Here is a 17,654-nt window from a genome sequence, read left to right on the forward strand (position 1 = left end):
TGCTGGTTTAGTCTTTGCATGACACTGCTGTTTAATCCAAGCAGAGGCTAGTTCCCTCCTGGCACCAAATGCCTGTTCATGTTTTGTTTCCATTGCCTTCTGCAGGAAGCCAGAATTTCCTAAATAGGAGCAGGGTGTGGGGGAGAGGCTGTCTGGTAACACTCTCCGTTTTGGTATGGCCTCTTGCACTGAAATATGCTCAAACTGCTTCCTTTGTTTGCACACTATTCTGCCTTTTAATCATCAGGTGGTAACAAACACATGCATATTTCACACTGGGAAATCTTTCAGCCACCATGAAGGCTTGGCATAAAGCCATAGTGGCTTCTCTCTGAAATATATATTGCAACTATCTGCCACTCAGCAGTTCCTGTGCTTCTGCTCTCTAGAGGTGAGCCTAATATGTGGTCTGCCATCCTGTGTGTAATGTTTTCTCTTTTCATGTGCCTTATCTCATCTTCCTCTATAGTATCTGGCATTTACAGAGCAAGCAGTATTGTCCATGGAGTGACAGCAGCAGTTGCTGTTATAGGAATGTGGACTGTGATCCCTCGCAAGATGAACTTCCCCCTCGCCCTCAGATTCCATGTCAGCTGAAAGGTAAGAACTCTGACGATAACAGCAGGCAAACTCGGAGTGTTTCATTTCCATCTGGATACAATTGTATGAAGGGCTTAATTTCTGCAGAAGGTCATCAGGCCTCAGCCCGAGACCATGTTTTGAACCATGTGATTGTGATGTAATAAAAAGGAAAAGTCTCTGAATATTTGGACAGCTCTTCCTTCATGCTAACCAAATACTAGCCTCAGGACTTTGAGAACAGGGCTTCCTGGCAAAGACACCACCAGCCTTCAAGGGGCCTTGGAAAGGGGCCTACCGAGCCTTGAGATAGTTGCTCTTCCCCCTATAGAGTGTTGCTCTTCCACCTGTGTTACTATAACACAGAGGTGGTCCCAGGAACCAGTAGTGGGCCTTTGGGTCCAAGCATGTTGATTATTGGCACCAGTCCTGCTTCCTGGTTAGGTTAGTAAGATTTCTAAGTATTCTGAGCCCTGGCACCTCTCTTCTGCTGGACAGTACTGGGCCAGTTCTCCCTGAAGTGTCTGGGATGTAAAACTTCAGATGGGAACACTCTCTCTCTCTCTTTCGCACACACACTGTCTCTGTTGCACACACACCCCGCGACCAGTCTGAAATGGTCTAGCAACTCAGGCCCAGCTTTATCACCACAGTGAAAACTCGTTCTCAGTATAAAGCAAATATACTTGCCTTATTATACTGAGAGCACACAATCCAGGAGAGTTGAGCTACATACCTAGGTGTTTCGTTTTTGTTATGTGTAAGCTCTGGCAGTGGAATAACTGGCCAGTAGGAACAGCATTTTCATCTGAAGACAACAAACTTTGTCTGTTAGGGGTGAGAACAACCACTTAATTCAAATTAGACATGATACGGGAGATCTGTGAACAAACTAGTATGTTGTTGTTTTTCAAAATCCCCCAATTCAGGTTGGGACTGTGGCAAGGATATGTATGCAGTCAACCCTTCTCCCTATTTCCCTAAATTAAATGGCACGCTCTTCAAGCAGTCAGAGGAGCTCTTACCCCTGAACTTCCTCCACAGCCCTGGGGGACCCCAAATCCTCTGTCCTGTGTGGTGTGGTCACCTGACCAAGCATGATGATGCTTAATTTTCAGGTGAGCAGCGGGGCCTCCAAAGGCCTCTAGGTCCAGGCTCCAAAATTACCTAGGTGCACCTCTAGAAGCTGCTATTTGTCCCCCATAGCTTTGGGGACAATCTATTGGATGAGTTTGTGTGCATATGTGTGTGTATGTACACATGTGTGCACTCTGTGTGAGTGAGTGTGTGTGTAGTGAAAGGGTAACCACTCCTTTCCCCAGCACTGTGTCTCCAAACTGAAAGAGGGTCTTCTGTGATGTTTTTACATTTTAAAAATTTAATAATAATTATTATTTATTTCTTGTTTACACAGTCAGACAGGTGTTATTGACTGGTTTGTTTTATTCAGACATCGAGTCCTTCCCAAGGACCTAGGATGGCTGAATTTTATTGTCAATGTTGTTGTTATAGATATCGTCGCAGAATATAGGCTGTTCCCAGTAAAGCTGCTTTTTGTCATTGGCTGATGGTGATTTCTGTGGCCCCTACGGTGTTGAGGTGCTCTTCAAGGTCTTTTGGAACTGCACCCAGGGCGCCAATTACCACTGGGATTATTTTGGTCTTTTTCTGCCACAGCCTTTCAATTTCAATTTGTAGATCTTTGTATTGTGTGATTTTTTCTAGTCCTTTTTCTTCTATTCTGCTATCCCCTGGTATTGCTATGTCTATTGTTTTAACTTGTTTTTCTTTCTTCTCGACTACAATTATATCTGGTGTATTGTGTGGCAGAAGTTTATCTGTTTGTAGTTGGAAGTCCCATAATATTTTTACATCTTCATTTTCTTCAACTTTTTCAATTTTATAGTCCCGCCAATTTTCCTAGTGTATAATCCCTGCTACCTTTGTCATGCCTTTGTTTGTAGTCAGTATGTGCGATCTTTTTACAACAGCTGATTAGGTGGTCCACGGTTTCATCTGCTTCTTTACAAAGGCAGCACTTGCTGTTTGTTGTGTATTTTTCGACTTTTGCTCTTATTGCATTTGTTCTTAGTGCCTGTTCTTGTGCAGCCAGTATTAAACCCCCTGTTTCTTTCTTCAAGTTGCCATTCTTAAGCCATTGTCAGATCTTGGTGATGTCTGATTTTCCACTTATATTGTGCAAATATTGACCATGCAGGGGCTTATTTTTCCATTTTTCTGCTCGGTTCTTGACTTGTTCTTTCTTGTAGGCCTGCTTTGTTTCATTGATGTTGAATCGTTTCTCGTTATTGACCATTTTAAGTGCATCTTCTTCACTGTCCCTTAAATATTCTTCAAGGCCTCTTTTCTCCTCCTCTAGTGTTTGATGGACTTGCAGCATTCCTCTTCCATCTGAGCTGCAAGGGAGGTATAGCCTATCTACATCACTGCGAGGGTGCAGGGCATGATTGATGGTCATGATTTTCCTGGTCTTACGATCTAGCGTCTCCAGCTCTGCCTGGGTCCAGTCTATTATTCCTGCAGTGTATCTGATAACAGGTATAGCCCAGGTGTTTATGGCTTGTATGGTGTTCCCGCCACTGAGTTTGGACTTGAGGATTTTTCTAACTCTCCTGATGTATTCACTCCCCATTTTTCTTTTAACTTCAGTGTGTGCAATGTTATCCGCCTGGAGAATGCCCAAGTATTTGTAATGTTCTTTCTCTTCCAGGTTCTTGATCTTGCTTCCATTGGGCAGTTCTATTCCTTCTGTTTTTCTTATTTTCCCTCTGTTCATTATTAATGCAGCACACTTGTCTAGTCCAAACTCCATTGCTATATCGCTACTGAATATACGGACAGTGTTTAGCAGTGATTTGATTTCTGACTGGGACTTTCCATACAACTTCAGATTGTCCATGTACAGCAGATGGTTTATTTGACTTGATGTTTTAGATGTTTGGTATCCAAGGCCTGTTTTGTTTAGTATTTGTGAAAGTGGGGTCATGGTGATTACAAACAACAGAGAGGATAGTGAGTCCCCTTGGAAAATGCCTCTTCTAATGTTAACCTGTCCAAGTGTCTCGCCATTGATTGTTAACTGTGTACTCCACATGCTCATTGCTTTTTAAATAAATATCTGAATGTTTTTGCTGACACCAGTTGTTTCTAAACATTTTAGTATCCATGTGTGAGGCAATGAATCGAAGGCTTTCTTGTAGTCAATCCATGCAACACTTAGATTGGTTTTTCTTCTCTTGCAATTTTCTAAAATCATTTTGTCAATCAGCAGCTGGTCTTTTGTGCCTCTGGTGTTCGGGCAATTTCCTTTCTGTTCAACTGGAAGCTGTTTGTTAGTTAATAAGTGTTGCATCACTTCATCTGCTATTATTCCAGTTAATAATTTGAACATGGTTGGCTGGCAGGTTATCAGTCTAGAATTACTTGGAAGTGCACCTTTTGCTGGGTCTTTCATGATGAGATGAGTTTTCCCAGTTGTTAGCCATTGTTCAATATCAGCTCCTTGCAAAATGTGATTGAACTGTTTTGATAGTTGTTTATGAAGGCTTGTTAGGTGTTTAAGCCAAAAACCATGCAGTTCATCGTCGCCTGGCGCAGTCCAATTTTTAATTTTCTTTGCTCTTTCACTTATTAATTCTGGTGTTATGATTAGATCTTGCATTTGTTGGTTACATTTTTTGACCTCTTTCATCCAGCCTGCTTTTTTATTATAATCTATTGGATTGACCCATAATTTCCCCCAGAATTGCACTGTTTCTTCTTTATTTGGTGTTTCTATGTTTCTTGCAGTTTCTCCTTCTATGCTTTGGTAGAAACGTCTCTGATTCGACTGGAATTGGAGATTCTGCCTGTGTTGTTTGATTCTGGCTTCATACCTGCTAATCTTCTTTGACACTGCTGTTATTTGCTGCTTTATTATTTCCAGGACTTCTCTAATTTTCCTTGAATCTAGGTGGTGTTTTTGGATAAGATATTGTTTGGTGTTTTCATTCTTCAGCTTCTTGTCTTTCATATCTTTCAATTTACTAGCATCTGATTGAGCCTGGAGATGTTATTTTCTAATCTAATCTTCCATTTAGGTGATGTACTGCTTTCTTTTTTTACAGGTCCATTGATCTTATATCCAAGCTCTTGTGTTGTTATTGTTGCTGCACTCTACATTAGTTGGTTTGTTTCTTGCAAATTATTGGTTGTTATTTCTGCAAGTGCAGCATTGACATCTTTTAATGCCTGAGTAAATTGTTTTTTGGCAACTGTTTTTAGAGCTGGAAGTCGAACCCTGGTGGTTGTTTGGTTCATGTGCTCAGTTATTTTTTGCTTTAGTTCTTGTTGCTTTTCTGTTAAATGGCATTTGGGTTTTTGAGGTGAAGGCAAAGGGGAGGTTGCCCGGTTTTGATTTTGAAACAGTTCAGCAATAGTGGCATCCTCGATTTCCAAAACCTCCTCCACCTGCGCCTGAGCAACTGCTTCAGTTGGTGGTTATTCTTCTTCCATATCTTGAGTCTGTGTTGCTCTTTGCAGTTCTTCCAGCTCAACTCCTGTGAATACTTTATTTCTTATTATGAATCTTCTCTGCTCTGCTAGCCTTTGTTCTGTTATTTCTGTATCTGGATGCTTCTCTTTCCAAATTTGGTACATTCTTTTTAAATAACCTCTTCTAGGTGGACTAGACTTGTCATAGCAGATCATTATTTCCTTGTTGACATTTTTCGTATATTTTTTTCGGTTAAGCGATGTTTCTTCCAGTAACCTTGCAGTCTCCAGCCCTGGTTGCTCAACTGAAGATCTTGAGTCCTGTTGCCCACTTGCCACCAGATGTCCAAGGACTCCAGCACCTGGTGCGGTCCTTGTTGACCCGGGTGATGACCGATCCGGTATAGATGTATTAAGTTACATCGCACCATATTGTTGATGGGAGAGGCACTCTTTGTCTGGCTCCTCTGGTGAGACCTGTCCAGTATGGTTGGACCTCTGGCATAGCTCTCACCTTCCTCAAAGCACGCAAGCCCCACAACCACGCCAAGGTAGTGCCTCACTGGGGGAAATAATAATAATAATAATAATAATAATAATAATAATAATTATTATTATTATTATTATTATTATTATTATTTACACAGTCAGACAGGTGTTATTGACTGGTTTGTTTTATCCAGACATCAAGTCCTTCCCAAGGACCTGGGATGCCAGAATTTTATTGTCAAAGTTTTTGCTGTTGTTATAGATATCGTCGCAGAATATAGGCTGTTCCCAGTAAAGCTGTTTTTGTAATTGGCTGATGGTGATTTCTGTGGCCCCTATGGTGTTGAGGTGCTCTTCAAGGTCTTTTGGAACTGCACCCAGGGTGCCAATTACCACTGGGATTATTTTGGTCTTTTTCTGCCACAGCCTTTCAATTTCAATTTGTAGATCTTTGTATTTGGTGATTTTTTCTAGTGCTTTTTCTTCTATTCTGCTATCCCCTGGTATTGCTATGTCGATTATTTTAACTTGTTTTTCTTTCTTCTCGACTACAGTGATATCTGGTGTATTGTGTGGCAGATGTTTGCCTGCTTGTAGGAAATCCTACTTCTGCTTCCAGGGAAATCCTACTTCTGGCCCTTCTGTGTTGCAGCTAGTTCAGCCCTAAGGATTTACAGGGAGGTTTAATAACAATCAGCTGAGTTTCAAGGAAGCATTGGGATAAGCTGTTGTTCTTAGATCATTCCCCTGAAAGAGATTGTCTTGTTTCTGCCTCTTTAGCCATCTGTTTATCTTGGCAGTTCTCCTAGGCTTCAGGTTGACACCCCTGCAGGACTGGCCTGGAGCCTCTAGGAACTGGCATCAATCTCTGATAACTATTGAAAGCAATCCTAAAACTTTTAATGATGTGATGCTGTGAAAAATATTGAGGGGGAAATCTCCAGTAATAGCTTCAGAGCTGGCAAACCTGCCCAGGCTATTTGTACACAACTAGGGACTTTCCCAGATGGCCCCTTCACGATGTATAGGCTTGCAGTCTTGCAGCCTTCTTTTGATCTGGGTTTTGACACCATCTTGCAACCGGGGACAGGAGGGTGCCAGTTCGCATAGCCACAGCCCTTTTCTGATCTTATCTTGATGTTTCAGGCTTAACCCGTTGTCTGTGCATCGCGAAATAGTAGCTGTTTTTCTCAGCTTAGGGAATAATTTGCAGGCTTGCTGGGATTACTCAGAAGTAAATGATTTAGTTCAATGGGCTTTCTCCTAAGTACGAGTGCATAGGACTCCTAAGGATTCCCTCCTTAGTTGTTTTGCCAGGCTTTTGCCCTTTAATTTTTTAAAAAAACCTATTTATTTTTATTTTTAATTGTTATCAGTATTGTTGTTGTTCACTGCCTAGAGTCATTTTTGTAAATGCCCTGTGCCATTTTTGGAAGGGCAGTATATAAATAAAATAAAATAAAATAAAATAAAATTAAATTAAAAAGTCTTTGGAGTAGGCGCTATACAATAAATTTTTAATAAACAGGATTGCAGCTGTAGAAGTGTAGCTTGCTTTTAGAGGTGTGTGCATGTCAATCACCATTCCCCCTCCCCCACAAGTCCGCTGCCCATGTGCAAATTCAATGAGGGGAAGGGAGGAGGTGAAGGAAAGCTGTCAATCACCCACCCCCTCCTCCTCTTTTCAGGGAAGTGCCCTGTGTGCAGATCCAGGAGCGGGGATTGCTTTCTCTCCTCCTCCTTTATTTTATTTATTTATTTATTTATATTTTATATCCTGCTCTTCCTCCAAGGATCCCAGGGTGGTGTACTACATACTTGAGTTTCTCCTCACAACAACCCTGTGAAGTAGGTTAGGCTGAGAGAGAAGTGACTGGCCCAGAGTCACCCAGCTAGTATCGTGGCTGAATGGGGATTTGAACTCGGGTCACCCTGGTCCTAGTCCAGCACTCTAACCACTACACCACGCTGGCTCTCTTCTTTCTCTCTCTCCCCTCAAAGTCTCAGTGAAGGAGGAAGTGGTATAATATCTGAAGAGCTCATTCTAACTGGCTTCCAAACGTAAGGGCTAGCTGTCGGGTTTTAACTCACTTCCTCCTGTGCAGACTGGAAAGCACCCTGTACTCCCAGATTTCCAAGAAGCGAGCTCTCTCTAATGCAGAGTCTGCTTCTGTTGCTCAGTTGAGCAAATTAACATGGTCTTAGCACTAGCACAGTTTTATAAGAAGGCAGACACTTTTCTCTTATCTAGGGACCTTGTAAGGAAATAGCTCAGATATTAAATAGGTGATGTAAAATGTAAACAGTAAAAAGTTTTCTTCAATGTATTATTGTCGCAGATTGCCTCTGGTTATTTAACATCTCGGAATATCTAAGCAAATATCTCCAAGATTTTGGGGAAGTTATTCTTCATCTTGCCACCTAATGGTGCAACGGGGAAATAACTTGTCTAGTGAGCAAGAGGCTGTTGTTTCGAATCGCCGCTGGTATTATTATTATTATTATTTATTATTTATTTGATTTCTATACCACCCATCCAAAAATGGCTCAGGGTGGCTTACACAGAGAAATAATAAATAAATAAGATGGATCCCTGTCCCCAAAGGGCTCACAGTCTAAAAAGAAACACAAGACAGACACCAGCAACAGTCACTGGAGGTACTGTGCTGGGGGTGGATAGGGCCAGTTGCTCTCTCCCTGCTAAATAAAGAGAATCACCATGTTAAAAGGTGCCTCTTTGCCAAGTTAGCAGGGGTTAATGTGGTATGTTTCCCAGACTATGGGAAACAGCTATATTGGGCAGCAGTGATATAGGAAGATGTTGAAAGGCATCATCTCACACTGTGTGGGAGACAAGGGTAACCCCCTCCTGTATTCTACTAAAGAAAACCACAGTGCTCTGTGGTCTCCAGGAGTTGACACCGACTCGATGGCACAACTTTACCTTATTCTTCATCTTATCAGGCGGAGCTGCAGGGGGCATCTGTGTGACCAAAACCCTTACCTTCTGCCCGCAAGGCACCCAATTAATATAAAACAACCAAAACAGAAAATCCATAGTAGTAAAAGAGAAAAATAAAAGTATTGTATGGTCTCAAAATTTACCATGTTAGTTTTAAAAATGCTAGGGAAAGAATAAAAAGGCTTTTACGTATGTCTGAAGAGGTAACTCTGGCCTCCCTCATTAACATATTATTATTATTATTTATTCGATTTGATTTCTATACCACCCTTCCAAAAATGGCCCAGGGCAGTTTACACAGAGAAATAATAAATAAATAAGATAGATCCCTCCCCACAAAGGTCTCACAATCTAAAAAGAAACATCAGAAAGACACCAGCAACAGTCACTGGAGGGATGCTGTGCTGGGGCTGGATAGGGCCAGTTACTCTCCCCCTGCTAAATAAAGAGAATCACCATGTTAAAAGGTGCCTTATACAGAGTCAGACCATGTTCCATCTTGGTCCATATTATTAGCACTGACTGTGCACTTTCTGTACATGAAGAGGGTTAAGCTGTATCATTCAGCTTGGCTATTGGCTTGGCACCAGCCAAGCCATCTTCTGGTCCAGAGCTGTAGTTCAAATATTTGTAGTAGCAGCAGCAGCAGGGGCAGAGATATAATTGAGCACACTGGTCTCACAAACCTCCTCCAGGCCTACCTCGCTCGTCTGTAGCAACCCTACCTCACAGCAAGCGGAGGGTGAGGTAAAATTGAAATTTTTTGTTTTTAAAAGAGGGGAGTGAGGATGTGCCTGCCTTAAACACATCTCTAAGCATGTAATTTTAGACTTCAGAGCATTTTTTAAAAAAACAGCAAAGCAAATGACAGGTGGCCCTTGTTACTCGCATATCCCGGCATCGCATATCACGTATCCACAGTTGGGTCATAGAGACCCAGTTTCTTTATCTGCAGTTTGAAAAATAGGCAAAATCCACCTTTGCCCTGCTCTTGAATGGTTGGAAATGTTTTCCAGTGTTATTTCCGGCACTCATTTTGCAGAACAGAGCCATTTTGTGACTCTTTAAATGAATCCTATTTTTGGGGGAAAAAATCTCAAATTTGGAGGATTTGCAGGTTTTGGGGGGCTTTCTGGAGAGCTGGAGGCCTGGAAAGCAAGGTACTATGCTTGATCCCCTTTCTCTCTCTCTTTTTTAGGCTCAAGGAACCTAACCGCTCCCCCCGCCCAATTCCCATTGACTCAAGGTTTCGTTATTTGTGGTTTCCGTATTCGTGCCTATAGGTGAGAATTGAACTGCTGCAAATAACAAGGCCCACCTGTTAGCAACAAGCAGAGAAATACTATAAAAAACAGGTTAAAAGTTTGTGAGCTGTGCTTTGAATAGTGGGACATGGGTGGATATTCAAAGAGATCAAGTTTCTTGGGCCTTGCATGTGTAGAAAGCAAGCTGAGGTGAGCTGAACCTGATGGTGGCAGCCATGTGATTACTGCATCTTAGGCCAATGCTGTCACATGATCAAATGATGTCAGCATCTTGCACATGATTCCAATTAGCAGGACACTACGGGATGGAACTGGGGAAACAGACCTCCACATTGCTCCTCTAATGTAAAGTCTGTCCTACGTTGTTTTCTGAGCTGATATATCACCTGAACCTTATTCTTGTCTGTAGAAAAATCTGTCTGGCTCAAAGCTAAACCATGCCTGAGGCACTGTGGTGTGGCCCTGCCTCACACCATACCACTTTGTAGTACTCTTCCTCCCATTCCCTGCCAACAGAGGGGAAGCTTTCTCTTCCTTCTTCCCTTCCCTTCATTTCCCTTCCCATTCTTGCTGCTTCTGCTTTCATCACTTTGCCTTCTCCTCCTCTTTTACTGTACTCTGACTTGGAGAAGGCGATCCTACTCTTCCACACTTCCTTCCACTGCTTGGCCCCTGCCCTCTGCATTTTCAAAAGCCAGAGAGTGGAAGGAGAAAGAGTTATCAGAAATGTGGTGAGGTGACCAATGCAGACAGTGAATACAGGGAGCCCTTTATCACCTCTGCTAACAGGCCACTTGAGGAGGCAGCCTCACCACACCTCATTAGCACCAGCAAGCCAGTCGCCAGCCTGGACAGAAATACAGGACTTAATTTGTGGTGTGTGTGTGTGTGTGTGTGTGATATGTGTGTGTGTGGTAACATTCATAGAGAGGTTGTTCTTGCTAGTGGACATGCCTCTGCTGCAGTGCTTGCTGCTAGCTGCTTCCCAAAGCATTGCTGTGAATCACTTCCAAGGCAGCATAGCTCTAGTTGGTGTAGCAACCAGTGGGTGTGTTGTTGTTGTGAACCTTGGAATCTCTAGCAGAGCCAGGGAATGGGCCCCCACCCAGCAGAGTTGCTAATATTGGACTCCTGACTTTATCAGCCATGAACTGCCGCCAGGTTATTCTTCTATAGCTAACTAGACATCGGAGCCTGTGTCCTATGCTGGGTGAAAGGCTTTGTATATACTGATATTTTATGCACCTGCTCTCAAACGTTTCATTCTGGGTCATGCAAATGCAAAGGAATGGGACACTTTGTAATTAAGGGATTTAAGGTTTGGTGGTGTTAAGATTTTAATGGAGTCTGTTCTCATGCTTAAAATTAAACATTATTTATTTTTATGGTGCATAGTGCTTTACCAGATTATAGGTCACTGCCACAATGCTCTAAAATTCACCACAGGAGGGGCAAAAGAGGGACAGGAGGGAGGCAGAGGAAAGGGTAATAGGAAGAATATTCATTCTGTTTATTCATAAGACTTAGATTTAGATTGTTTCCATGCTAGGGCTCTTTGGCACTGCTGCAATATTGCAATAAAATTGTTTTTATGCAATTATCTGAAATTAGAATTAAAATGATGGTTCCATACAGAACTTATTATTTATTATTTATTAGATTTCTATTTCTTCCAAAAATGGCTCAGGGCGGTTTACACAGAGAAATAACAAATAAATAAGATGGATCCCTATCCCCAAAGGGCCCGCAATCTAAAAAGAAACACAAGATAGACACCAGCAACAGTCACTGGAGGTACTATGCTAGGGGTGGATAGGGCCAGTTACTCTCCCCCTGCTAAATAAAGAGAATCACCACGTTAAAAGGTGCCTCTTTGCCAAGTTAGCAGGGGTTAGTGCTATATTCCCTCTAAAAATATAACTAAGTGCTATATTCTCTCTAAAAATCATAGAATGGCCATCCACATGTACAAGATCTGAATATATATTTTTCTGAAGGATGTCTTGTTCAGCAAAGGCCCCACTTTTCCTTATAACTGGCTCTTTAATTAGTAGATTGCTTCTTCACCTTAAAGTGACTTCTGCTTTTAGGTTTGTTACTGCTTTAAATAGTTGCTGCTTGTTCAGTCACACAGCATTCCTGAGTGGCACCATTCCTGAGTGGAACTGTGGCACCCACGTTTTCCTTACTTATTAGTAAGTTCCCACTCCTTGCAAAGTGTGTGTGGCAGTGGGGACAGTTAACTCTTCTCAGTCAACACTCCTTAATTTATTTTTAGTTTTAAGTGTGCAACTGTGATCTTTTTTAAAAAATGAGGCATTGCCCTGCTATGAAAATACAATCTGTTCAAAATTTAACTTCTTCTAAGGGCCACCTTTAAGTACCTGGCATTATCCAGAGAATTGTACAGATGCAGGCATTGGTTTTCAAATGTTGCTCTGGTTTCTTGACTTGTCTATATGTGTGCGCATGCGCAGAGGCCCGAAATCACCCTCTCTGTGTAATTTGCAAGTAAGTCGGGCTTGTGTGTGCACCTCTTTTGCCGCCGTCCTTCAGTGCCCGACCCCACCTCTTCTGATCTTTTAGGAGGTGGGCGGAGCCTCTGCCACTACACAGTGGCAATTTTAAAGGTAAAAAACAGAATTTTCCCTCCCTCCCCCCAAGCCCCCTTAATCTTGTCCCGGGGGCAGCAAATCATTGGCTGCCTAGGGCGGCAAAAAGATTAATCCACCCCTGATGAGAGAACATACATCTCATTTGTATATCTGGCCAAATAATCAGAGATGAGCACCTTGAGAATGAATCTTGTTCCTCTGTTCACTACCTTGGAAAGTTTTAATTAGGCCCTGGTTCTGAGCTTCAAAGCCTTGCGGAGCTTGGAGCCTGTCTACCTACAGACCTGCCTCTCCCATCCAGTTACATCCCATCCGGTTAGATCATCACAGATGGCCCTCTTGTCGGTCCCTGATTTCCAAGTGGTTTGGGGCTCTCGGACCAGTGAAAGGGCCTTTTCGGTTGCTGCTCCACTTCTTTGGAACTCTCTTCCCCTCCAGATTCGTTTAGCCCCTTCCTTATTGATCTTCAAATCTCTATTGAAGACTTTTCTTTTTCACCAGGCTTTTGCCCTGTAGTTTACCTATTTGTTTTTTGTTTGTTACTTTAGTTTTTAATTTAGAATGTAATTTTTAATGTTGCCTTGTTTGCATGTTTTTGTCTTTGGAGTGGGCGGTATATTAAATGTTTCAGATAGATAGATAGATGACTTTGGCTTTGTTCAGCACCACACTTGTAGTCACTTCAAAATGCTCTTTTGATAGGCCCCCTGCCTTCATGAAACTGCAATCAATGTATTTGCATGGATAAATTAACACAGCTTGCAGGGAAGTAACCACATGGAAGATTTTCATTCTGATTGTAATAACACATAAATAAAAGGTAAGCTTAATGGGTGTATGTGGGTATATTAGCAGCCATAGCATTGTAAGGTATGAAAGGATCTTTGCTTTGTTACTCACTGACTAATATGGCCACAATCCTGCTTGCTTGCTTGCTTATTATTGTATTCACTACATTTATAGTGAATGTATAAGGGCAGTGTACAGGGTTATATTTATCCTCACAGCCCTGTGAAGTAGGTTAGGCTGAGAGAGAAGTGACCAGCCCAGAGTCACCCAGGAAGTATCATGGCTGAATGGGGATTTGAACTCGGGTCTCCCCAGTCCTAGTCCAGTACTCTAACCACTACACCACACTGGCTGGCTCTACAGTATGTTGCTCCCCTCTGCCACCCTGGCAGGTCTCCCGTCTTCCACCTTCCTCCTTAACATACTAGATGGTGAACTGGCACAGTTGCCACCCTCCTTCTCTTCTGCTACTGATTTTATAAAAATCTACTCCAGCATTTTCTGGCATCTCCACTCTAGCCTAGAGCTCTGCTCTCCACTTCCACCCTTGTGCAACTTTTCCCTTTGGTTTTTTGCAAATGCCTGAAGTGGGATGAGAGCAGAGCTCTGGCAGTGAGTGGGCCAGATAAGGTTTGTGGGGGGAAGCTGCAGGCTGGTGGAGACAGCCCGAGGGCAGTCTGCCGCCTCTGCCAATTTGCCACTTAAGGTGGCTGCCCATCCAGCCTCTATAGCAGGCCAGTCATGCCTATGATATGGGGAAGTTTTTGCTAGTACTGTGCAACCCTCTGGATCAATGCACCCGATGTCCTGAACCTTTAACAGGGTTTGCTTTTCAGAAGGTGCCCTTGAAAACAGTCCAAACCTGTTTCAACTCACCTAATTTTTTTTTTAAAGGGTGTGGGGTTTTTGACAGCACTTTAAGAGGACTCCACTGTTGCATGATTACACTTGCCTTCAATTTCCCTGCAGGAAGCCCTTGTATCCCCATTCTGCCTTCTGAACTTGAAAGAGTAGTTGGGAGACAGGCATTCTAGATGTGCACATATCCCATATGACAGCAACAGCAATCAGAATGAAGCTACAAGGTGGCATTTGATTGATGGTGGTGGACCTTTATCTCAAGCATGTACCTTCACGATTCTTCCAGTTTCACCAGAGAATCCTTCAGCAGAGCTTATTTCATGAGTCCCAGGTAGTAAAATCCTGTTGTGCTGATAGAGCTCATGTTAATCAACTTATGCATTACTTATATTTGATGCCAACATGGTATTTATTGTTATCTGAAGCCAGTTGCCTGCCTTCCCGCCGGGCTTCTATTTGTGCATTTTCTAAGTCTATAAATGGAAACCCCTAGCTAACAAGAAATTATCACCCGGACAGCCTGATACAGTTCTGTCTCACAGCTTGAGTATGTACTGTGGTGGTGTCTAACATGTAGCCAGTTTAAGTGACTTCTTCACGGGGCCTGAGCCTGTCTCTTTCATGGAGATGGAGTTAGGAAAACAGGAGAGAGAAACCTCAACAAGAGACATTTTCTGGAAGGAAAAGCTGAAGGTAGGATGTGTTTTACCTTAGAACAATTGACTAACTTGGAGTTCAAGGCAAGGAAGAAAAGCAAAGTAGCTCCCACATAGCAAAGACATTCCCGTTACTATTTTGATACTTCCTCAAGTCAGTGACCTTGGAGATTAACAGGTTCAATAACAGTTTGTTGAAATTAATTATGCAATTATCTTTCAGTGGGAATGATGGGATGTTAGAGGCATTTCTGTATTTTACAGTACATGGTTTGTTTTTGCTAAAATGATCAAATAAAGATCTCATTATGAAGTATTTTTTTAAAAGCTGATTCTACAGTTTCTGGAAGTTTTATAACTGTGTGCTATATATGTTTGATAATGAATAATGAGCAGAACTTGAGGAGAAGAAGCTGAAGAATCACTGTTTCACTTTTGTTTGCAATGTTTATTGAATACAGCTCCAGAATGATACATGGCATTTACTTATGCCAAAAGCTATTTCCCTACTGGCATAAAGGCGCCACGTTACCCTTGACCCTGAAATGGATAAGCTGTATTTTTTAAAATAAAAGCTGGCAGTCATTTGTACGAAGTGACAAATTAGAAATAGAGTACGAAGGCAATACTATCGAGGCACCAGTTTTTATTACTACTCCACAGTGACAATTTCCTAGTTTTTATTTGCTTTTAATTTTCTTCATTCCATTCTCCACCCCACTGCAGTGAATAAAACCATCTATCCATAACCATGCAAAGCACATGCTTCACTAAAGGAGTCCAGTGACACAGTGTTGTCTATATTGGTTGGCCTAAAGATTACCTTCTCCCTTATCATCTTGTTCTACACTGCTCCTTACACAGAGGCTAATTAACCCAGTGACCCAGGAATAAGGCCATTGCCACCCATAGGACGGACTGAGAAACCCTCTTTGGATTTAATGTTTACTTGATGGCTGGTTGTCAGGATCTGGGTTTTGTTTTTTGGCTTTGTGAGCTGCAACAACTTATGCAGGGAATCAAACGATTTACTTTCTTGGGTTGGTTCTGTTTAGACCATGAAAAGTTTGGTTTGATGGTGAATGATTTTTTTTTCCTAGTTCAGCTCTGATTTGCATAGGAAGATGTAAATCTCATTCACATGATGCTTTTCACATGTGAAAGGAACATTGATAAGACTAAGACAAAGTAACCAGATACAAAGGGGGCATTGCTAATGGGTGTAGCAAGGTTGGAGTGGGGCCTAGGACAAGAAAGGAAGATGGCGCCCCTGCCTTCTACTTCTTCCCCCAGTCGCTTTGCTCTAGATGACAGTAAAGACATGATGAAAAGCAAATTATTCTCAGCATGACCTTTCCTTTGCTTGTATGCAAATATTATCACACACTCCCCACACATGCAGACAATTTCTCTCTCTCTCTCTCCCCACCCCCACATACCAAGCTACTTACAGTCACTCATATATTCATACAACATCAAGAATGAGTTATCACCCAGCCAGCAGCCCCTGCCCCTCCCCCCTTCAGGGACATTTGTCTCCCCTTGTTCAAGGGGAGGGTTTTCATGGGAACTTCCCTAGCTATGTCCCTTAAAGCGAGGGTCCTGTTAGGAGCAGGTTGCTGGCTCACGGTAGTTGCTGTGCTTTCAGATTCCCCTCCCCTTTGCAGTCACTTGGTGTGGTGGCCTTGCCTCCAGGTGAAATTGGGCAGGGGCTTACTGGGCATCAGTATAGGATCCCTCAAACTTCTTCTTTGTGTGGCAGTTTTGCCATTGCACAATTAAAAAAACAGAGTCTGGGAGGTTAATAGTACTTTTGGGGGGGGAGGGGATTACCCATGCCATTTTAACAAACATTACCTAAAACCATTTTTGAGTAATGTTTTCTGGAAAGTACACTATTAAGCAATTTGGTGAGGTCACGTTTAATAAAGTAAAGGTAAAGTTGTGTCGTCCAGTCGGTGTCAACTCCTAGAGACCACAGAGCCCCATGATTGTCTTTGGTAGAATACAGGAGGGGTTTACCATTGCCATCTCCCACACAGTATGAGATGATGCCTTTTAGCATCTTCCTATATTGCTGCTGCCAATATAGGTGTTTCCCATAGTCTGGGAAACATACCAGCAGGGATTCTTCGAACCGGCAACCTCTTGCTCACTAGGCAAGTTACTTTTCCGCTTTGCCATTAGGTGGCTCATGATTTAATACTCTGACAAAATTCAAAATGTGTTGATGAAAGGTTGGTTCCCACATCAGTGTTCATCACTGCTAGTAATGAGTGATGACTTCCATTTGTGAGTGGGCCATCCACCAACAAAACTATCCTCTCATCTCATGCACAATGCTTCACAAATACAGCTGAGTTAGGAAGTAATTGGTAGTGAAATAATTAGAAATGATATAAATTAATACTAAAGGATAGCACCATTTTCATGCACTGTCTTACCTCTAATATTCAGGCACATCTTTTCCTTCAACTGCATTGTACTCCTCTTGAGTGAAGGTTTCCAGCTTCTGTCTGGAATGCTGCCAGAAGCCTCCTAATGTACAGGAGCATGTAAACAGTGAACTCCATTTGAACCAGGATTTTGTCTCCTTTGGATGTGCATCATCATGTGGAAGAAGGGGGATGCTCTAGGAAACACCTGAACTATTATTACCTGCATAACATTGGACTGAGATGATCACCAATGGCATACCACACATGATCATGAGAGACACTGGCTATAGAAATTGTCACTGTGTTTTCCCTCTTTCCACCTTCAGAACATTTGTTCATGGAGATTATAGGCCCAATCAGGCATTATTGCTATCAGGTTGAGGCAGTGGTCAGGGGTGCTTTTTAACAACTGTGACTGATTTGACAACTCTGCTGCTCATCCCTTGCCGAGAATGAACTGAAAACGGCTACACCAACTGGTAACCTACAGGTTCAACTGCTGCAAT

At 42.4% G+C, this 17,654-nt stretch overlaps 1 protein-coding gene across 9 annotated transcripts in view; it reads left to right on the forward strand.

Moving 5' to 3' along the window:
• The first annotated feature begins 423 nt into the window (after window positions 1-423).
• MLIP (muscular LMNA interacting protein) overlaps window positions 424-17,654 on the forward strand; it is a 104,586-nt gene continuing 87,355 nt past the window's right edge. For 5 of the 9 annotated variants that reach the window (XM_053286408.1, XM_053286415.1, XM_053286417.1 and 2 more), the window contains exon 1: window positions 14,394-14,747. Coding sequence is in view for 5 of the 9 variants with exons in the window: in XM_053286412.1 (XP_053142387.1) it covers window positions 14,676-14,747 (72 nt within the window). In the remaining 4 variants the exon portion in view is untranslated. The other 4 variants (XM_053286409.1, XM_053286411.1, XM_053286410.1 and 1 more) reach the window with 4 other exon arrangements.

This window comes from Hemicordylus capensis, chromosome 1, assembly GCF_027244095.1.
Source record: "Hemicordylus capensis ecotype Gifberg chromosome 1, rHemCap1.1.pri, whole genome shotgun sequence".
NCBI classification, from domain to species: domain Eukaryota; kingdom Metazoa; phylum Chordata; class Lepidosauria; order Squamata; family Cordylidae; genus Hemicordylus; species Hemicordylus capensis.